This window comes from Pararge aegeria, chromosome 5, assembly GCF_905163445.1.
Source record: "Pararge aegeria chromosome 5, ilParAegt1.1, whole genome shotgun sequence".
Lineage (NCBI taxonomy): Eukaryota > Metazoa > Arthropoda > Insecta > Lepidoptera > Nymphalidae > Pararge > Pararge aegeria.
The window spans coordinates 8,930,038-8,954,065 of record NC_053184.1 but is presented as its reverse complement, the minus strand read 5'-3'; the positions used below and the strand labels follow the sequence as shown (position 1 = coordinate 8,954,065).

The window sequence follows — 24,028 nt, the reverse complement described above, 5'->3', positions numbered from 1 at the left end:
CGTTTACTAAAATTTTATATAATCCAGAAGTATATAGGCAGGCATACAGTTACCTTTCACAAATCGATTTTAACTTGGCAACTTATATAACATGTATATATATATAATTTTTTGTTTGGTTTTGTTATTATTGTTATTAAAAAAAAACGAATTTATATTTTTTCATCTGTCAAGTGTCAGTTTAAGAATTCTCTAAACATTGCGCACAGCATATTCGATGTTGTAACTGTCGTTATTTATCATCTAAAAATTGATGGACGTATCACCCAAATCATTAGGCATCCAATTTAAACATTTCCTAGGGTTAGCGAAAACGAGCATAAGAGTGTGTACGCTATTGTGTTACTTGCAATGCGAGTTACATAAATGGGCACTAAATAGCGTTTAATGTGTAATATGCACTATCGAACGTGATCGAGGCCACCGACATGAAATATTAATAAAAATCCCTAGAATACAGAACTATTGACTATTTTTTTTTATAATTAATATAAATTGACGGATTTAAAAATAGTACCATCCCTTTCTACAGGGAATATTGTGAAGAGGAAAGCATTACTATGAGTGGTTAACTTAGTTTAGAAATTTGTGTACAGAGGAATTAGCATCAGTGTGTACCAATATCGATTTTACTTGTATAATTAAGTATGTATTCCTCGAACTATGTGACGACTATTGATATTGTAATATTTATTTATAGTATGAATTGTCATATGAGATACTCAATAATTTTATGACTAGATAATTAGTCTTCGCACTCAACACCGACTCGACTACAATTAAAGCATTGAAATGCGATCATATGTCACGAAGGAAACAAGTTGATATATCATAGATAACATACTGTATACTAGTTTCACAAATTTCGACAATTTATGTTATGTCATATGCTATAAAGGCTATAAAACATATCAGAGCATTAATATAAATCTAGTCTGTGTTGAGTTAATGTGGTGTGCGGAGACCTTAAGTAGAGCATACTCGATCAAAAAATCTCATGAATGTACCCGTTCATTGATTATTTAGTATAGTTCAAGGACATTGCATTTGTATTTCAGTAGTTGAAATCAAACGTTTTTTGAGAAAAATGTCGCGTATCTTTTTTAATGGAAAGAAGAAATAGTTGGAAATGTAAAAAATATTTTGAATTTCTCCTATTTTTGAATTTGATTAAAATAAATTTCTCAAAAAGTTGTATTGATTTGATGTTTGAAATGGTTATATTTAAAAAAAATTGCTAAAGATGGACTAAGAATCAATATTAGATATTAGTCAACCGAAGCCTATTAACGAGACGGATTTTGAGCATAGACCCACCACGCTGCTCCATTGCGGGTTGATGGGCTACATATTCGTTTGTTAAATAAATAACTTATTTTGCTTTTTATTGTTTCCATGCATACATATAAGCATTAATCAGTATTCCAATAAAACAAAGAATATTATATAAAATATGAAATTGACATCCCTAAGAAAATTTATGTATTTTCTTTAAAAAATATTATTAATAAAGAACTGTGACACCATTCAATAGCAGCGAAGCAAATTGAAAAGCAATATTGAATTAACTGATTACTCTCTATTTCTTTACTTAATTTCTTATTAATTTATTACTTTTTGAGAAATTTTGGATTTATTCAATGAATTATTTTGTTTTTTTTTTAAATATTAAGCAAGGGACAGATGTCGGTAAATATGGCGTCACAATTGTGCTCAGGCGGTTCCAAACCAAACTGACTTTTCTAAAATTAGTATAAACTCATCCGTTTACTAAGGGTTGCAGGTATCCTACTAATAAAGCAGTACTATTTTATAATGACAGCTATTTCGACCATACCATGTCATCCTTAATAATAATTATTATAATCCCGAAACTAAACGTCACGAATATTAAAATAATACTGCTTTAAACGATTGCACTGGTGGTCCTGTGCAACCGAATCAGTATTTGTAACTGCTTAACATGTATCAACAAATTGTTACTCTTCCACATCCGTAATTATTAGAGAGCTATAGTAGAGTATATTAGAATTCCTTATGAGATATCTTTATATAACACATTAAAAAAAAAATCAAAGATGTATGGCAAGATAGTCTTTAATTGCATTATATTTAAATAATGTTGCCGTAATCTTTGAAAGTACTTTTTATGCACCCATCCTATTGAAATGTATGCATTTAATTAGAACGCTATCTTTGAATTACGTCATACGTTAAGTTGAGCGGTTGAAATATGGTCAACCTGGATCTACAAAGTGTAACATCTAGCGGCAATAAGCTTCGGTACGTCCCGTATGTAACATTAAACTTAAACTGTAACAAATCATTTGGTTTGTTGATTTTTCTAAAATGTTAGATTCTTTATTAATATTGCGAAAACGATTTTAAATATATGCGGTACATAAATCATGAAATTACGTAATATATGGTAGGGAAAGTTGTAAACTGATAATTATTGAGAAAACCAAACTGTCAGCTCTAACTGCCATCCAATTTTGGTTTTCTTTATAACTAAACGTAGCACCATATATCGTGAGTTTCCGTTTGCGTTCGACTGTGCCTTTATTTTAAATGCAAATTAGTCTATAGGACCTCACAGTTTAGGTTAATAAAGGAACCGCGTACAAATAATTCCAGTAAATCACTGTTCCAATAATAATCACTATAATAATAAGATAAGCGATAGTTTAACGGTTGTTCATAAAGCCGTCCTACGCGGTTTTAAACATATGCGTTATTAATATGCCGTCGATTCTTTGCCCATTGATTTTTTGTGCCAAAGTTAGACAACAATAAAATTGTTCTTTATATAAAAAAAAGTCCAAATTACTCCAGAAATTTGTTTTTGTCTCTCAAACAATTATTTTCGAGCACAATCGTAAATCTGCCTCGAAGACTGTAATAATATTATGTAACGTTTTTGATTATTTGTAGTGTAAATTGCTCATTTGGTCGATGTCGAGAGCCGATCTCATATTCTCTTCCTATTTAATAAAACTGCTTATAGTATTTTATGTCCGTTAGGCAGACAACTCTTTTGGCATTTACAATATTTCCTGTGTTAGAATTACTAAATTTACCATCTAATAATAAACTAATAGCCATAGCCACACTGTTTCTAAATTATCACAAGTTTCATAAAAACGGAAATGATATGGAAACGGAAATATTAGCTTAAGGTGCTGAGAGCTGCTAAACTTATACTATTAATAAAATTTCTATTTGTGGTTCTTTATAGCAAAAAAATTATAGTTACTTAAAAAATATTTCTAATTAATGACTAGCTGCACAGAATTAATTACATACACGACGCTAATTCAGCCATTATTGTATGCATGGTGTCCAAAAACAATAAAAACGCCCCGGGCACGTCTCACTTCACACCCGCGGAATGTTTCAATTCCTACAATAAATCATGACTGTCAACTGCTAAATAGTATCAAGTGTCTAACTGCCTGTTCGAGAAACACTACTAAAGTGGAGTGGTTTTTGATGCAAAATTCAAATTCAAAATTCATTTATTTCAAGTAGGCCTAATTAATAATCACTTTTGAAACGTCAAGTCAGTATGTTTGTAGTGACTCTACCACCGGCTCGGAAGGCAGATTCCACTGAGAAGAGCCGGCAAGAAACTCAGCAGATTGCTCTTTTCCAACATCATTATAAAGTTTAACAATCTTTAGAATTTTTCTGTTTTGTGAGAGACGAGAGCGGAGTGGCCTGCTTCCAAGCAGCCTTGTTGTTAACGAATTCATCAATCGTGTAGTAACCACGATTTGTTAAATGTGTTTGAATATATTGTTTAAACTTAGGTAAAGGAAGATCTAATATTACCTTCGGTATCATGTTATAAAAGCATATACGATGGGTATATGCTTTTATGCCCACAACGGATTTCTGTACTTTTCTCAGACGATGCTTCAATAATAGTCCTGTACACGGTTTCTGTACGTTCTTAATTCTGTGCTATTTAAGTGTTTTTTTTTCTCTGTTCTTTTTATAATTATTTCTATGTTTCTTCAAGATGTTTATTAGTACAATCAGTACGTATGTATTTAGTAGCTACCAGCTCTAGCACTAGCACCTGTGGTACGGTAATACCGTTTTTCCAAGATTTTAAAAGTTTTCCGACACACAACCATTTGCATATAAAAAATACGGTACCAAAATACAGTATCTAACGGAAAATAAAAATAGTAAAAAAAGTACAGCGTAATTTTAAGTTAATTTTAAGTTTTATTTGTTTAGTTTTATTTCTAAAGTCTTCCTGAATATGCATGAGTACCAAAGAATTTTGTTGTTACTATGAAATTATCTTAGTATAATATAATATTACATGTGTAAAACGACATTAATCAATGTTTTATTTTAGTTTATCGCCCCATTCTTTCTTAATTCGGAAAAGTTCTATTTTTGTGCTACCGTCGGCTTTCCTCCGACTCCGGTGGGCTGAAATTCGACTTTCATAGACATAGGAATAAAAAAAAATTAGGGTCGTTTTTTTTTGCTTGAAAAGGCTTATATTAATCAATACTATGCCTAAATATATCATGGAATACAATTTGGCAGAAAAAATATCGAGTTATAATTTTTTTACGCAAAAAATGTATGGAAAGTATATTAAAAGTCCGGATAATTCCGGAAGTGCAATGATAACCGTTATATCCTTGCACACGGTTATAGTACTGATTATTTATGATTTTTGACATACTTTATATCAATCGAACTATTGCACTTTTTTTTTTTAATTACGATAAAAATAAAAATAAAAATTCGTCCCCTTTGGCTAATTGTATGATATAGATAGTTCAAGACACGTGTTTTCTTGCGTTTAACTAACGTTGAAATACCAGACAAGCAAAACTACAACCAGAATTGATAAAATGTAAGAAATGCTAAATATTATTTAATTAAGAATGACGAAAAATTACCACAAATTTTCAAGATCGCTCTCTTCGGAATCCAATTCAGAATCAGTATCTAAATTGGATACGTCAACCAAATCAATTTGATTTTCTTGAAACTTGATTAGTTCAAGGGTTTAAGTGAAGAAATGATATCGTTTTTTGGCATCAAATTTAGGTCTCATTGCACTTATAACGGGATCTGACGAAATAATAAGCATATTATGGATATCCTCGTTGCAGGCTTGCCTGCTTCGTTTTCGGGAATGATGTTCCCGAAACCTTCTGAAATCTTTGATGCGGGCCTCTGAAGATTCCTCTGAGAGACTTCCGATTGGCAAAATTGCATTATTGGCAATGATGTCTGCTCCATGTATTAGAAGCTTGTGTACTGTAGATGACATGTAGTACCAATTGTACATCTCAATGTATCTTTCCGTTGTTTACAGAGCAAACTCTTTATACTTGATTACATCAATCACTTCCCCTGTTGGAATTTCCTGCAGAATTACTGCAAATCTGCGGACTAACTCTTCGTCGAGCCCAGTGATGGCTGCTGTTTCCGTCGTTTGTAGTTCCAGAACCTTGCTTTACTATATTGATTAAAAGATTCAGTTCGATTTTGCATCTGTCCTGAATATGTTACAGCCCACCGTGCGCCTGTCCCTTCGTTTGATCCGCATGTTCACGGGGTCGGTATGGGTCGGGTCTGGTAAAAAATAGTAGTACCTAGTAGTTAAGAAGCCAACTCAGTACATACAAACAAATCTCTTTTTTTTAAATATAAATATAGTTATAAAAAAACTAATCCAATCTCGTCAGCCATCTGTTACCAGTTGGTTCACAAGATAGGATTAGTTTTTCCCTTTATTTTCCTAATTTCTGTGTTCAAGTGATTCCCATACAAGTTTGGTAAAATATTTGTGACAAATTACTGTATGTTGTACAAACAATAATAGATTTTCTTGTTTGTACAACATTAATTAATAGTAATTGGTTAGATAACTAACGTGAGATATCATCATAAAAACAATAACCTTGTTGAAGCTGTTTTGACTATCGAAATATAGTTAGCTCGTGAACTCAATCATAACTAACAAACAAATGCGATGAAATGAGGTGTAGCCTAGAGTTTGTATCCTCATTGGTGGTAGGTCTCATCTCAAGAATGAATTCTTCTTAGGTCTCATCAGTGATGGTCAGAGGGTCAAACTTATTTTGTAATACCAAAATGGTTGGTTTAATTATCTGTGTCAAATTTTATTCGATCCACAGACGAATATCTACAAACTAAGTTGTCTCAATTTTACTGATTTTACCTATATGTAGTAACTTACAGCTCACGTATAACGTTATAAAAATTACGATACCCATAATTTCTTCTAAATAATGTTAATTTAACTTATCAGTTATTTTAGCTTGCATTATTTCTATATTTATAATTATTTTATCCTTATTTAAATATAAATAATTTATTCGTTGACAGAGTTAAAAAAAATGGTAGTAAAAAATACTGGTAAAAAATATATAATTTATTCCGTTAGTGTGTAGATGGCGCTAAGTCGCTTGTTTTGTGCGGTCGTTCGTTCGCGGTTCTACTGTTCGACATTCGACAAGTAAGATGGCGGCTATTAATGTGAAAGGCGAAACGTTGTCGTATTTCTACTTGTAAATAAAGTATTCGCTTCCATGAAACAACAGTGTAGTTAAAACTAAGAAACGAAGATTAGTTGCAAAGTGTATATTACTTGGTGATCGGTTATATGTAATTCATAACCGAGTTTAAGTGGTTTTTAATTTCACAATAGACAAAACCCGTCGCAAGAGAACCCGAAGAATCGTCGAGGCCATATTTATGATGTTATCTGTCGTGTGAGCGTCCTCTGAAACCACATTGATAAATGGTTATTGAAAACTAATGCGATGGTATGTTTCTTTAACCGAATGTTCATTGTATAAAACAGATTCGAGTAAAATAACTTGCTGCATTGTTCAAACACATTGACGCTACTATGACTGAGCGGCGCATTATTTTTGTTTCGAAGTGTTTATTACCGAATCGAAAAATAATACGAATTTTAGCTCTAATTCTCATTAATAAGGTTCGATTGTTAAGTTAAATACCTGCTGGATGTTACATTCATCTTATAAGACTGCTTTTCGTTCGCAGTAAAGTTTATATACTTGTTTTTTTTTCTTTTCAGGGGTGTTATCTGGACGAAGAATAATTAAGTTATTCAGTATGACTACAAGTGCTCCAATTTAGTGGTAGTAAATATATGATTTGTGTGCATTGCAAACTATGGATGACAGTGTGGACTACTATTGATAAATTACATACATTGACACTACACAAAGCATCACGGAGGTGGTAATGGATCCAGTAGGACCATGGTCAGCATATGCTTCGTACAATCGACTGGCAGGGGTACAAGCTGGTGCTGCGAGTGGGGACTTTCATCACCATCTGGCAAGTGGTGGTACTGGATTGGGCAGCCAGCCTGTGCCATCAACGACAAGTCAACTGCTCCTTCAGGCGGCGCACACCACCGCATCACTAGCAGGCCAACTAGGTTCTACAACTGCATCTCCATTTAATCCTGGTGGATTTCTCTCACCCCCGCCTGTGGGATATGATGCAGTATTCTCACCATTGTTCCATCATGCAAACCCAAAACCTGCACATTATAGTTCGTCCCTGCAGGCACAACATCGCCAAGTGATAGCACAGGCGCAAGCTGCAGTTGCATCAAAACAGTCCTCAGTGGAAACTGAAATTTCTTCATTGAGGGAAAACTATTCGCACCAGGCGCTAGCTACGCAAGGAACCTCATTTTTTGATCAATCTTCAACCCCAGGCAGCACAGCAGGATTAAGTTGGCAAGGAAATAATCAGCTCCCTAGTCCATTTGGAATTCTACCTCATGAAAGTGTTGTACCCTCTTCTCCGAGTCCAGCTACAACAAAAGCATCAGCAACATATGAAAACTTTAATGCTCACTTTGCTGCTGCACAAACTCTCAATAATCACATCAACGCACAAATTTCCAGCGCCGGTAAACAAAGCAATAGGTCGGGCTCACCGGCAACAGCGTCCAAACAACCAGCCTCTTCTACAACATCGTCATCATTTTTTCAATCTCCTTCATCTTTTGGCAACCAGGCTGATAATTCGTACAGTACAAGTAGTGCAAAGAGTGGTCAACTATCATCACAGCAGGATTATGCTGGAAGTAAGTCATATTCAAGTTCTGCAAGTAACCCCTCCCAACAATCTTGTATTGTGTCAACTCCATCAGTGACATCCTCCCCCACCCCTCCCAGCAAAGACTACCGTTCATCCTCTACCACCTCCACAAGACCTTCTGCATCAATCTACAGTTCCCAGTCACCTAAAACTGTTAGCATTGAAAAATCAACTCCCAGTAATACTAGTGGGTTTGTTTCTCCCACATCTAAAGCACCACAAATACAGACTAAGGCTCAAAGTAAAATTTACCCAGAGTTAGGTAGTGAACCGCGAAAAAGTTGTGACTCTATTGATAAACTCCAACCTCAGTCTTCCCCTATAAGTTACTCTATAATGGATGCCCCAGGCAGGATGAATTACAGTGGAAGTGGCTCTTCCAAACCAAACAGAATTGGTAACTCTCAGTATGCATCTTCTCAAACTTCAAGCTTTAGGCATTACCAAAGTGGTAACAATGTGGACTCTGAATATCATGTTCGTGCAAAAAGCAGCTCTAGTACAGACACTGGATATTCTAGTAGTAGTTCTCAAAATGGTCCAGACTGTAGTGTGGTTGTTGCGCGAAGACAAAGCCCCTTGCAAACTGCCCCACAAACTTCTCCATTAGGACATGGTTCTAGTCCTGCATATCCCATGTATCATAGTCCTATGACCTCCACAAACTCGCCACAACAACATGGAGATCACTACAGCAAAGTAAATAATGCTGCACCAAGATCACCATTAGATGCTTCTGTTTCTAGGCCACCTTCACAGAACAGTCAAGTGGCCTACCCCTCTGTTATTACTAGAGCTTTAGGTATTGAACAAAGTAAGTCATATAACGAAAATAGGTATGAGCGTAGTCAGAGTCACACCAACCAAAGTTGTTGGGAGACTGATCGACAGTCTGCCAGAAAATTTAGTAGTAATGGAAATAGTAACAGTAACAGCTCTAGTAATTATAACAATGGCTTACCTGAAAATACTCACAATGACAAAACAACATCTCAAAACTCAAATGACAGAACTTTATCTGATAAACAGCAATATATTGATGGGAATAATGTAGCTTTACAAGATCTATCCAGTTGTCGTGGAGATCCAATGAGTATTGTCAAGAATCTACAGACCTTACAACAAAGTTGCCAATTGCAAGATGTTAAGCAATCTAAAATCCCTACCCCTGCGCCAGTCACGCCGGTACCAACCACGCCTGTACCAACCCCACCTGCGCCAGCCAAAACGGTAGCCAGACGTAAAAGTACTGAGAAAACATCTCACAATAATATCAATGAACTTTCTAATGCTGCTGTGATGGCTGATTATTTGGCTAATAGAATTCCACCTCCAGCTCATAGTTCAACTAGTAATCAACAACAAAATGGGTATTTTGATTTCGAACGCTGGAATCTTCCACCCCCGCCCCCAAAAATGTTTTCTGGCACATCTGCCTTTGGCTCTCAGGCCCCTTTACATGCAACAAGTTTTGCTAATCAACATCAAGCTCTAGCAATGCAGCATGGTCATGCGCTCACGTATTTCCCACCTTTCCACCTCGGTCCTCATCCTGACTTTCAGTCTTCTGTGGAGTTAACACCGTTATCATCATTCAGCGATACTCCACCTTCGGCTTCCTCGTCATCTTTTTCGACGCCAGAAACTCGTGAAGAGGAACAGCCAAAGGTGGTAGTGCCCAATATAGAAGAAGAACTTGGTTTCCTTGCAGAACAACGCGCTAATACTGCATCAACGGTAGCACCCACTTCTCAGCAGCCGAACATTAACAGTACTTCGCAAGATTCAAAAATTATGGATAAAAAGTTCAATGTTCCCGTCACGGGCCCCGGTTCAGGCTTCATGGCTTCTTATTTAAAGTTCTTACAAGGCGAGCGCGATACTTCTCCTCCGCCGGCCGGCAGAGGCGCCAGAAAGTCGACTTGGTCGCGAACCAATACGAACAGTAACACCAACAGCAAGGCCTACCCTAACGATCACAAGAGCCCTTGCGAGGCCAACAGCGCCAACGGGGCGATGGCGCCCAGCGGCGCACTGGGCGCAGGCATGGCGCTGAGCAACCCTGGGATGAGCTCCGCACCCGGCATGAGCGCGCCGGGCTTGCTGGGCGCCGGACAGTTGCACGCGCCGGCGCACCTCCTCGGCTCGCAGGCGAAGGGCGCGGAGCTAGAGGACCCGCGCTATTACAACCTCAACAAAGACCGGAAACGAAAGTACGACGGGTCGGAGGAGGCCGCGTACGACGCGGACGAGGAGGCCCGGCGGCTCAACAAGCCCGTGCTCAACGTGCCCAGCACGCCGCTGAGCGACAAAGGTAAGAAGGGGCGGGCGCCGGCGCCCAGCAAGCCGCCGGCGGCCGCCGTGGCGCCCCTGCCCGCCGCGCCCAAGAAACCGCGCGCGCCGCCGCCTCCGGCGCCGCTGCAGGTCGCGCCGCAGCAGCAGTACTATTACCAGCACCAGCCCGAGGAAGGTGCGTTCAACTTACTAGATTTCCACTTGCGAAGTAGAGCGCGGTGGTGAAGAGCTAGCCCTGAAGCTTGTATGACAGGAGCAAGCTAACTGCCCGCGAGGCAGCATGCAGTGAAAACTTGTTACATTTTAACTGTGATATGTAAATTTTTATTAGATGAAATCTATTATTATTTACTGTAAATAATTTCTACGACGAAAATGTGATGTACCTATCTTAGTGGAGGTGGATATTCTAGGGTTAGCCTGTAACAAGATTTCATTGATGTTATTGTTGATGACACATTATTAGTGCCATTTAATTGTAAATTGTAGAATTTGTGACTCTTGTCATACTCGCTTTCGAAGGGGTGCTACCATTAATAATTCCAAAATTGTGGTATATTTTTTTTATGGGATCGATACCAGTGGTTGTCTGTTGTATATACTAAATAATGTATTGTATTTTACAGTATTTGAATTTAGTTGGTACTTATGGATAGTGTATTCATATACTTTGCTGTTAGCTGAAAGTGATTTTATATTATAAGGAGAAATGAATTGCATAATAATAAATTGACAGCTAAGTTAGTGTGAGTAATGTATTAGAAGGCCATGCCCCGAACATAAGTTTTTGTATTTCTATTTAATTGTTATTTGTTTATGCACAATTCTCAATATTTTATGTAAATATTTTTGTATAATAGGAGGAGACATAAAATAAACGCGAGTATATTACTGATACGTGTGTTAAATAATTTTAGTTTATAATTATTCCTGGTAGCACCCCTCACTTCGCCAAATAGGGATAACATGTTCATTTCTATATATATAGATAAATTGCTTTTATATTGCTTTTAAACTGTAAAACAAAGATCTCATGGCTATATATCAATCATGTGTACATGTTATCGCAAAAGGTGAAAACTTCACCATTTGGCGTTCCTTGTCCTTACCAATCCTACCTCTTGATTTCAATCATTCCTAATTGTTTATTTCGAATGAGATGCAGAAATATCTAGTATAAGTTTGGCGCCGGTTTTTTGTACAATGAAAAGGTAAAGTTAATACATTATCATAAACAATATTAATTTTAATTTATTTGTGAGTCATAGTTCTAAATCAGTTTTTTTTTTCATCTTTTAGTGTCTGCACACGCAGCGGGATTAGGTTACGGTGTGTATGGGTCCACAGAAAACGAAGCCACTTCAAACAGAAAATTGCACCATATAAAATCGCATCAGCATGTTTCGAGATCTGGGCAAATTGATAATAATTTGCCTGTTGAAGAAATGCCCTACCAGGTAATTATCTATTTAATTTATTACCATTAATTGAAATATATATGAAACTATCCGCTCTTTAACAGGTATTGTGGCAATGTTTTTTTAATCTATTCGTTTGTTACCTTCTAGGTAGGTATCTCTATTTGAAATGTGAAAATTGTCTTACTGTCAACACAGTATAAACACCGAATCGCTTTAAGATTTCAAATTGATAGACGGTTTGAAATCGGTTTTGATTGTAGTTTATACATACCTATGTCTTATTATGTATCTTAATATTGACTTAAATTCTCTTTGACGGCCGATTGGCGCAGTTTGCAGAGACCCTGCTTTCTTAGCCCAAGGCCGTGGGTTCGATTCCCACTACTGGAAAATGTTTGTGTGATGAGCATGACTGTTTTTCAGTGTCTGGGTGTTTATATGTATATTCTAAGTATTTATATATATTATTCATAAAAATATTTATCAGTCATTTTAGTACCCATAACACAAGCTACGCTTACTTTAGGGCTAGATGGCGATGTGTGTATTGTCGTAGTATATTTATATTTATTTATTTATTTAATCTGAGCACAGGCTCTTCTTTTGAAAGAGGTAATTAGAGCATTTACCCACAACACTGCGTTACATGCGGGTTAATGGGCCATACTTAGTCCATGTTTATCCATAGGTTCTTATATTTTATACAAGCAGCTGCCTACGACTTCGTCCGCGTTTATTTTACGTATTTTTTTAAGCCCTCAGGGGCCTTATTGTTTCCTCGGTATTATAAATTTACCAGCATAGCTAGAGCGGTCAAGCCATGCATAGGTAACAAATTATAAACAAATCATTATCATCAACACGTTACCGGCCCACTACGGGGCACGGGTCTCAGAATGAGACATTGGCCTGGCATCATGGAGAACTCTCAGGTATGCAGGTTTCCTCACGATGGTTGCCCTCACCGTTAAAGCAAGTGATATTTAAATTGCTTAAATTAAAAATTATTTTATTAAAACCCGTCCACTTTTATCAGCAGCTTTTGCGGGCCAAATATGGATCGCAAAAGGTTTATTTCTATCCCTTTTGATATTCTTCCGCTATTCTTCTCAAAATACCCCGAGCAACCGCGTTGACCCGCCTTCGCTATTGCTACGTTTAATTGGCTCCTTAGGTTGGGGCGTATCATGTTAAATAACCTAATTCGCGAGAATAAATAAATCACACTGATATTTCTTGTGTTTCGCGCATTCTAATTAATAAACTTGCATTCCCTCTTTTACCACGGGCAGAATACTAATATGTCCTGAAACATGTATGTATTTTTCTTGTGAACTGAAATACCAATTTTGTCATTCATACAACTTGACTTTCATGCTACTGTTTAACCCCCTTAAAAGAGCAAATAGATTAAATGTTATATCTTAGAGGCTTCCTCAACAGTTCCGAAAAGATTTTTTAAATCCAATCCAATTTGTAGTTCTAGACATTAGTGGGCTCAAACAAAAAAAACTCTAGCTTATTAGATATATTAGTAGTACATACATTTATGAAAATGAAAATAATTTATTGGTTATGGCAATTTCATTAACCTCCATTATAGTTCGAAAAAGAAGCTATATCTGGAAGTCTCGTTCTTTTCGATGAGAATTTAGTAAAGTTTATAAAAAATAAGTAAAGCTTAAAAGATTTCGTTATTTTTAGCTTTTTGGGCATATTTTGATAAAATTGTATGCGGCAAAATTTACTTCAGTGTGTCCCTCTGTAATGTCCGAAATGCTATTGGCAGAAGCGCATTTTGTACCAGGAGTTCAGTTCAATGTTTAGTCAAACTAAGCGACATAATGGGGAGTGAAAAGTGAAATATGAAAATAATCGACAATCGTGCCGTTATAAAGTTCTTTACCAAGCAAGCAAAATCAGTTGCGACAATAATGAATGAGCTTTCATTCCTTTATGGCGACTCTTGTCTAGGAAAAACCATGGTGTAAAAGTGGCACAGTTTATTTAAACATGTAAGGGAATCCTTTAAAGACGACCGGAGGCCGGGCAGTTACGAGGTGACCACGCTAGAACTTGCCCAAAATGTTGAAAAAAGTGTACTCGACTGTGCTCGACTAAAGAAGAAACATCTTGCATAAATGGTTGGATTATCCAAAACAACCATTTCTTAAATTCTGCACGATCATCTTGGCATGACTAAGGTCAGCGCAAGACGGGCACATGGAATGCTCACGCCGCCGCCGCAAAAATAAACGCGCGTACAGTGTTTACGTGCATTTTTGGTCTGTGATGAAGATGGTGGTCGAATTGTTACTAGTCTCGCTGTTCCACTTTTATTTTCTTTTCCGCAACTAATTTTTTTTTTTTGCAATATGTGTACGGCTGTGTCTTAAGTCATTTAGTAAAAATTCTTCCCGATTCATGACGTTTATATCGGACGTGTCTATGATATGGAAAACCGCAAATAAGTAAAAGCTAATACAAAATGCAATAATAAGTGTCTATTAGTTTCTTAAAAAATGTTGTTTTGGTACTTTTGAGACCCAGTTCCTTTTACTAAAACTCTAAGGTAGTCAAATTTGAAAACAGAAAGGTTTATTTTGTCGTTGCCCGCAACTTACCGCAGCATATTGTTTTATAGACAAGTGACATAAGCCCGGTAGCTATTGTTTCTCGGAAAAAGCAAGTCTTGATTCAAACTTTTATATCCAATCCCACCTCAGTGTGATGCAAAATGAAGAATAAAGTCGGTCGTTTGAGGATTGTCAGACCTTCTCATTTGGTGCAGAAATTTCATTTTCATTTTCATATACAAATTATATATACATAATATAAGACGTTTACTTTACACTTATCAAAAGCCTTAAAATGTATGAAGCATGTTGGTTTATTACCTTAATGTACGTATATAGTTTATAAGAGTCATTTTCAAGTAGGGCTACTTTATAATCAATTTCAAGTCAAGGCAGTATGTTTGTTGTGACTCTGAAACCGCATCGGAAGGCAAACGAAACCGAGTACAAGCCGACAATAAACTCAACTGTTAAATGAAATTGAAAAATACCAATCTGCATTGGTATTTTTCAATTTCTTTTAACAGTTTACCACAATATTTAGAATATTGGATAGAAGCAGACGTTACTTTGCCAATTCCATGATATAATTACTATGAAAATGAAGCTTAATTTGCTACACTCCGCGAAAAGCAAGAGAACCTTTATGGTTTATTTATTAATTTCTAATATTATAAATTAGATCTTCGCCAATGTACCTACTTTCTACGCACGTTTCGCTCCGACACCTTAGGAGATGTTGAGTTTACAATGAATAATTGTTAAGTCAATAATTATTCATTGTAAAGTCTCAAGAATTTTTTGAATTTTTCTATCTTGTGAGAGATGATAGCGAAGTAACTTGCTTCCAAGTAAGAAAGAAATTCATCAGTCTTCAGTAATGTAGTGTTCACCGATAACACATGAATCTTCATTTTCGCAGTCTGGAGAGTTTGTCGCAATAAAAACCGACTTAAACGAGATGTGGCCGGCGATATGGAGAGTGGACGGCAAGGCGTTGCTGCAAAAGTACGAGCCCTTTGAAGAAAATGGAAAAGTATTGTATAGAAATATATCAACGGTGAGCAATTTTGTCTATTTTTCGTGTTTGACAGGATACAGATCTGATATTTTGTATATAAGCATTACAGTAATGTTCTTCCGGCACCATTTTATCACAGAGCATCGAGACGCCGTGATCGGTGGTATCATTTTGTAGTTGACATCCAGTCAACTCGTACGAAACGTTTTTCATCTACCTTAAGGTTACAAACCGGATGGGTGAAACGCTCTTCCTCTTTTTTTTATTTCTATTGAATATAAGCGATATTAAATATTGCGATGAGTTAACAATTTTGGTGGTCAAATCATGCTTTTTGTATGAAGAAGACAAGTTGGTAGCTTCTTTGAAAAGTAACCTAATCGGGCAGTTGCTTGTCTTGAACAGAGTTAGCGCATTTCGTCGAATTCCATAAAAAAACTATAACAGCGCAACTTGCACTCATAATTTTAGTCCAGTCAAATTAATCGCACGTAAATATGTTCAAAAATAGGTGTAGCTCATGTAGTTGTTTCGTGCGGTGACGGCAGATCAGAATGCAATTGTCACCACCCCTCCTCCGTGGTGGTCGTACGAGGCCATTAAAAGAATATAACTGAGAACGGACATCAGCTTATTCTGTGGCTCAGTGCTACTAATACTATCTACTGCGTTCACCAACCCATCTGTCCAGTGTGGGAGAGGCCCTGAATCCAGCCGTGGACTGTTATAGGCTATTGATGATCAAGAGCAATCTCTTCCAGACATACTTAAGGTTAATAGAGTAGATAAAAGCCGGACAGTAGTAGTCAGTTGTCAGTTGATGTAGATCAATTAAACCGATCTATCTTGTGGGTGCAATGACATCCTGACATCGAATAAGGAATACGTTAAAGCACAACGCGCAAAACCTATTTTTTTTCCAGTATGCAGCGTGGAATCCTGAAAATAAAAAACTTTACACTCAAGTTCCTGTTAAGGTCCGCTCACAATCTCACTTAGAAACAATAGTCGAATTAGTAAGAAGTGAACTCCCACTCGACGACTGTAACTTTATAGAGAAGAGAATGTTAGAAACTCAGATGTATCAAGAAAATTTCGAAGTGTACATTCAAACATTAATATCGCACGCACTGGATCCAAATTTCTTGACAGAAATATTTCAAGAACAAGGTAACTGTTGTAAGATTTTATTTGAAATTTTTACTTGTATATAATACGATGAAGGTTTTAAATTTTTTTGTGTGAAAAAGCACTAACGTTATTAATCCTTTATAGGATACCTCTTACGTCATTCATTTCCTATTTTTCATGAGCTAGGAGACAAAGATTAAAAGATGCCGAGATACCTAGTAATACTAGATAGAACAAAATGAATATGATGGAATATTGAATTGTCGTTTGGAATGATATAATTAATTCAGAAACGGTACAAAAAATATAGTATGTTAAAATTTTAAAGAATTACTTGGTAATTTCTGGTAATTTCAAATTATGTGTAAGCTTATGCTTTTCCATTTGTCCTATAGAATGTGAGGTCTTGCGACAAAATTGGGTTTTATACACCCGACTGCGTAAGAAGGATGGTTATGTCTGTCGAGTGTATTATGTATATTAATATATGTATTTATGTTTATTTGTTTGGCACGCCCTGGAGCCGGAACGGCTTGTCGTATTTTTATATGAGTGGTGTCAATGGATTCGTCTTAATCGTGAGAGTGGCACTGGGTACATCAAAATGTTAAAATGTATAATATTTATTTACATTCATTGAAGGACAAGTTGACAGTGTTCACAACCGCTGTCGGAGGCTTAACACGCTCACTTCGCATTATTTGGTTGGTGATAAAGGTAGAGCAACAAAATCGCGGACTGAGCAGACGCCTACTGCGTTTGTGAACTCTGTCAACTTAGATTATTCAAAAGTAAAAAAAAATATTCAAAATAAATCTTTCCAGTTCTTCAAATATTTTAACAAAGATGGCAGATATTGACGCAGTCGTGTTTCTTGTTTTGCTTTAAAAAGATTTTTTCACCGGACTTGATTATAGATTGTTCAAATATATTATACTATATATATATTAACAATCCCATCCAATTATCATTACGTTGTGAGGACTAAGCTCGATTGAACCGCTAGTTTATAGAACATAAAAAGAAAAAGGCATTTTTTATTTATAGTATACGTTCTATTGCACACGACCAGTCGAGAAAAGACAATACTTTTATATTGATCCATAAACGAAATTCTCTCAAGCACGACATGGTTAAAGTTAGACAAATTGTTCCCCCAAATAGTTTTTTGAGTTGTGCCAATTAACACAGAGCTTCGATATATTTGTTCGTAAGATTATGGTCCGACGTCGTCGTGTTCAACAGAACAAACGAGTTCCCCTAAGTTAATATTAAAATTTTCAGACGAATACTTCCTCTCGAACGTGAAGACGGTCGACGAGGTGACGGAAACGATGCGTTCGCGCGTATCGTCGGGCGGGGGAGGTGGCGGGGCGCGGGCGTTGGACGCTGCGTTGGGCACGTGGCCTGGCCTCAGCGTGGCCGCGGGCTCGGGAGTGTGTCGCGCGTGCTCGCGGCCAGCCGTGGCCCGGCTACTGCTATACGGGCAGCCGTACAACCCCGGTACGCTCGAGCCTGTACAGCCTGACGCAAGACTGGCCTATGAGAAGGTAATTTTAACCGAATATGCCTTCCGAACCGGTGGACGGATCCCCACAAGTGGCCGTACTTGACGTTTTAAAAGTGCTAAGGTGTACTTAAAACAAATGAATTTTGAATCACAAATACAGAAAAAATTTATAATATAAAATAGAGGGTGCAAAGGCGGTCTTACCACTAAAGCGATCGCTTCCAGACAATCTTTGACGTTAGGAAAGACGAAGGAACGGGTTGGTGCAGCAATTTAAGTTTATATTATGTATACAAATAATTATAATAAACTACAAACTATGTTTGGCTGTTTGTATTTTTTCAGATGTTTGACCGATTTAATAATCGGTTGAAAAGTGTATGTGTCTAATTCATAAGAATTTATGATTACAAGAAAAATTGTTATTTATGCGACTGTTGTACAATAACGGATATTAAAGCACGAATGTGGTTAACTGTTTTGATATCGAATTATCAACAGTTGCATATAATACTTTATCTATTTCTACTGCTATACTTACTGCTAAAATTAAAACCTATTAGTAACTTAATATCATCAATTACTGAGTAAAAACAAATAAACTAAGTATTGACGAAATAATTATTTATTGTAGTAGTAATTGACATTATGTAGATACAATACAATTATTAAAATTCATTCTAATATTATGTTATAATATTCGAGTTATTTTTGCCACTAGCCTAACCTACTATTTTTAAGGCCTGCGACGTTCAGCCGTCGCGCGTACGTGCGTGAATGACAAGTTCTTTTTTTTTAATTCACACATATAAAACGTATCGAGCAGTAAAAAGGAAGTGTTTTTATGAAATTCGGTACAACTTTAAAACATTCGTTTGGATGATATTATGGTTATTAGGACATTGAGTGTTATAATGTTGGCATAAAGCTAGCTGTTTAAGAATCTTTTATAGATGACTAGCTGTTGCCCGCGACTTCGCCTGCGTTTGATTTACAGAATGTTTGGGCAAAATTAAATACATATTATAACCTCTATAGTACAAAAATAATTATTTAAATCAGTTATAATTTGTCGGAGTTATGGTATGACGATTTTTCTCAAACACTTTCATCCCCTCTCCCAAAGGAAGCGAGCTTAATGTCGGGATAAAAGTATCCTATATATTACTTCTAATACTTCCAAGAATATGTGTACAAAGTTTCATGAGGATCGGTTAAGTAGTTTTTGCGTGAAAGCGTAACAAACAAACTTACATTCACATTTATAATATTAGTAGGGAAGTAGGGATAGAAGAAGATAAAGGTATTTTAACTGGTTTCAGGAGTTTCTCGTGTGTGCAACGTGTTGCGGGCGCGTGCAGTTATACTCGCGGATATCGCACCAAAAGTATTTAATGTACGCTGAGTGCAGTAAGCGGGTCGCCGAGAAACGAATGCAGAACCCTAGTAAAGACACAACCGTCATTCTTAACGAATTATTAGCGGACGAAGTTTGGTTGTCTCAGGTAACGAAATTATCAAAATTTCCTTTATTTTAGGAACTAGCTACGAAGTTATAGTTTCAAACTTATTTAACTATGGTCTTCTGGGTCATGAAGTCCCAGATTGAAAAAAAATTTTTAGGGTTTTCCTGTCGAGCAATTCTCAGTAACAGTCCGGAGCTACGAAATTAGCGTTATTTACCCCAGTGCCTCTGAAGAGCACATAAAGACGTCAGTGTACGTAGTGTGAGATTTTTTACCTACGTTTACTTATTCGATCGCGTGAAAGTTAACTACGATTTATATAAAATAAAAAGAGCGCTATATACTGTTTCCCAGTAATGTACCTAGATGGCGCAATTTCGATATGAAATATTTAATTTAAGCAATTAAAAATACACTTGCTTTAACAATGAAGGAAAACATAGTGCGGATATCCCCATACCTGATAATGTTCCCCATAGTGTTCTCAAAGGTGTGTATAGTCTAACCTCCGCACTAACTGTGCAGCGTTGTTGTCTACGATCGTAAACCCTATTTACCCTATCTACCCTCTCTCTATCTACCCTTATTATTCTGAAAACAGACCCTTGCCTAGTCTAGTGGGTCCGTAATAGGTAATGATGATGAATATAAGAATTAATTACTAAGTAATTAGAATTTTCAGTTTTGAAATTCAGTATTTTCTATCTAAGTATTTATATGTATTATATTCATAAAAATATTCAACAGCTATCTTAGTACCCATAACACAAGCTACGCTTACTTTGGGGCTAGATGGCGATGTGTGTATTGTCGTAGTATATTTATTTATTTATTTAATATACTAATATAAGAGTTAAATACTCAGTATTTGAGACTCGTTCACTATCGAGGATTCGTTTTCGCATATCAAACTCTATAACGTCAAAGTAAAAGTCAAAGTGAAGTTGGCCGGTTTCAAATCTCGTAATCGTATCGTGATAACAAATTTGTATGTTACACAACTATCTACAAAAAGCCCTAGCTGAAGAATTTTTGTTTTGAGCATATTTGAGCTTAAAAACAATACCTCATCATCATGGAAAATGGACGTCCACTGCTGGACATAGGTCTTTTGTAAGGAGTTCCAAATACCACGGTCTTGAACCGCTCGATTTCAGCGGCTCCCTGCAACTCGCTTGATGTCATGCGGCCACCTCGTCGGGAATCTAGCTAAACTGTGTTTACCGGTGCAGCACCTTGGGACCCCAATGTCCATCGGATAAAAAGCATATACCGAAAATTTCTACATGCATTTTAAATTTATAAAATTGATAATTCCTTTAAGTGTAGGTAAGAACACTAATATAAAATGGTAGGAAGTTTTGTTGAAGAGGTCTCCGTTGTTTCAGCTGTTCCGCGACGTGAGGCACGGCTGGGCCGACGCGGAGGCCTGGGAGCGCAAGGTGCGCCACTCCATGTCCCGCCAGATGATTTAACGTTCACCACACTATCAGTTAGCGGATTAGCGGCCGGGCTACGGACGCCCCCACGGACTCGTTCACCTTTCGTTTTTTATACCTGTGAAATATGTGCTGTATGTATGTAATTTTTTGAAAATATTTTTAAAAGTTATACATTTTAAGCATTTAATATTTTCTATTCGAAGTGGACGTATCTACTGTAGTTAATGATTATATTATAAACAGATGAACATCACGTATTTATAGTTTTCCTTTTTTTAATTTAAATTGTCGAATTATTCTTGGCTGTTACTTAGTATCAGTTGTGTTCTTTGTTACTCAGTATCAGTTGGGTTCTTTGAGCATTCAATCTGTAGGAAATGCCTTCAGTTCACTTATTTTCTGTAAGTAGTGTGTATAGGATTTTTAGAAAAGAAAAGCTACATTTATAAGCATACGTTTTAGAAATCTCCCGCATTCTCGAACGAAGAATTAAATTATGCTCCAGATGCGGGATTTATGTCAGGCTTTATAGAGATCGCACTTAAGCGGATTTCCTGTATATATCAAAGGGTATATGCAATAGAACAAATTCATGACAAAGCCCAATCCGGCCGCTGAAAAAAAGTTGAAAGTTGATAAAATAAAATAGTTTTAATGATAGTCATTCGTTAGTAGGTCTAACCTATACTAAGATTTTACATGCTAAAGTGTGGTTTGCTTGTTGCAACCAGTAGACTTGATATTGAACGGAGAATAACATAGGCTACTTTTGTCCTGGAAATCCTCAAATTCCTAAGGATTTACAGGATCGTTCGTTTTTTTACATCAAATATCATAATTCCTGAGGGCACTAGCAAAGCAACTCAATTACTTATTCACCGCGGGTAACACCACGGGGCGTAGCTAGTTAACAATAAAAATATATTTATATCGTGTAGCAACGCCACTTCAAAGTTATATCGTCCATTCAAGAACCTGTCAGGAATGCATTCTTTCAACGGCCTTAAACTTAAAGTGCTTATTTGAGTCGACTTAATGCAGTGCAATTCTGCTGTACATTCGAGAAACTAGATTGACATGTCTCTAAACAAAACTGAATGTACATGACTAAAAATAGTGCTATCCTTTTCTAAGCGACACAGTGTGAAACAGACAGCACTTTTAGATTCGTCAATTTAGTGTAGTTCAGAGATTTGTGTGCTCTTGTGATCCTGAATAACGGTGCCGTCTAACAATACCTTTTTTTTTTGTTATCGGGGGGAAATCTTCAAAGATACCCGACCTCAGGGAAGATCGGATTATGTGGGATTTCCACCCACTAAAACCCCCTCAGTGGCCATCCTCGGCACATATTTGGGAGGCTCCGGGATCTCCTAAGAACGCACCGGTGCCTCCCTCGTACAGGAGAAAATATTCGGTTGTTCGATCTAAAAATACCTAATTAAAGTTAATGGCGTGATAACTTACAGGCTTCGGCTTCCTTTTCGGGGGAACCGAGCATTTCCGGCACGCACCTCTAACTTTCCAGAGTTATGTGCGGTTTTAATTTAATCAATACAATATCGGCGAAGGAAAACATCGTGAGGAAACCTGCATGCCTGAGAGTTCTTCATAATGTGATGATGCTGATGATGAATTTTAAACATGTCTTCCCAAAAACAGACTTTATCAATGATGTAAAATGAAGGTATCTCCTATGGAGTGTTGAATGCTCTAGGGTTGTATTGAACGTAAGGCGCGGTGCCATTTTTGCATAGTATGTGAAGCAAAAATTGTTTACGCTGTGTAGTGCCGTCGGTAATCTGTATGGTTTGTGATTTATATCGTTTACTTTTATTTTAGCGTAACATAGTTGGGGTTGTGGGGCAGCGGAGTTGGTAATATATTTACGAATACAAACTCTTTTCCGCGGGCCGTGTATTACTCTCGGGTGATATACGTAAAACCCGGCCATTTTAAACTTGCGAGGGGACAAAAATGGGTCCCAAACCTTACTGGCTTCATGACAGAATTCATCTAAAATTTTAGATGCTTTCACCGGGGGTTGTTCAGTGCATAAATAAGTTTTTATGTAGTAGCAGAACTTTTTGTGACAGCTCTTCCGGCGGAGTACTGCAGCGGAGCTATTTAGGACACATGCGGCTTAACAACTATGCCTCAGGTTCATGGAAACTGGGCAGCACTTTTTAGAATGTAGTCTGTTTATATATGCCCTGAGAAGTGTTGCCATTTTTATATGCGATGCGTCTGTGTTACTAAAAAAAAAGTTGCACTGCAAGATGATCCCCGGTGAAAGCAGTATTGTTGCGAGGTATTATGACTAAGACTATTGGGAGGGGTGCTGTGACTAGTTATATTTGCCGAAATTTATATTTACGGAGTGAATTATATAGAAATAGAATTTATAATAATAATTCACTTTATACTCTAACGTAAAGCAATAAATAATGGTTGTATTGAGTCGTCCTTGATATCGTACGTAATGTTTAATGTCTGGGCGAATGAATTGTTTAAATATATTATTAACTCTACTGTAAGTATAAATGGGGGATAGTTAAATAATGACGATATTAAGTTGACGAGTTCAAAGGTCGTGAGTCTCGTGTTTATCAATAAAGGCCTTTATAAAATACGTATTTCGATAATGTAAAGAAGTAACAAATATTGTTAAAAAAGTACCATTAATATTTTTATGTACATAAATTAGATAAATTGTCATAATGTGCAATGCCGAGTGGGAACAAAATCCTGTTTTTCTTCACAAGTGTCACTGACCATTTTTTTGTTGATTATATAAAATCGATCTAGTAAATATCTTTAATTTTTGTAAATAATAAATAATTAAGTGACAGAACGTTAAAACAAATGGTTTAGAAAGCTGCAGATAGCATTTATCATTATAGTAAATTAGTTTTAGATTTGTTCCATCCTAAATAACACCAGTAACTAATAAATAATCATTTTTCACCCATGAAATATACAATATCGCGGATTGTATAACAGCTCCTCACAAAT

At 36.6% G+C, this 24,028-nt stretch overlaps 1 protein-coding gene across 3 annotated transcripts; it reads left to right on the top strand.

The window, feature by feature from the left end:
• The first annotated feature begins 6,473 nt into the window (after positions 1-6,473).
• On the top strand, positions 6,474-22,514 carry LOC120623621 (mucin-19-like). 3 transcript variants are annotated; one of them, XM_039889695.1, is made up of 9 exons: positions 6,474-6,830; positions 7,109-8,137; positions 9,863-10,621; positions 11,746-11,903; positions 15,366-15,503; positions 16,388-16,634; positions 17,880-18,145; positions 19,428-19,610; positions 20,960-21,080. In XM_039889695.1, the coding sequence occupies exons 2-9, from the start codon at positions 7,279-7,281 to the stop codon at positions 21,044-21,046; spliced, it is 2,697 nt and encodes an 898-aa protein (XP_039745629.1). In that variant the 5' UTR covers positions 6,474-6,830; positions 7,109-7,278; the 3' UTR covers positions 21,047-21,080. The 3 variants fall into 3 exon arrangements, with proteins under 3 accessions (XP_039745629.1, XP_039745627.1, XP_039745628.1); XM_039889693.1 differs by having other exon boundaries at positions 7,109-10,621; positions 20,960-22,514; XM_039889694.1 differs by having other exon boundaries at positions 7,109-10,465.
• Positions 22,515-24,028: the final 1,514 nt, after the last annotated feature.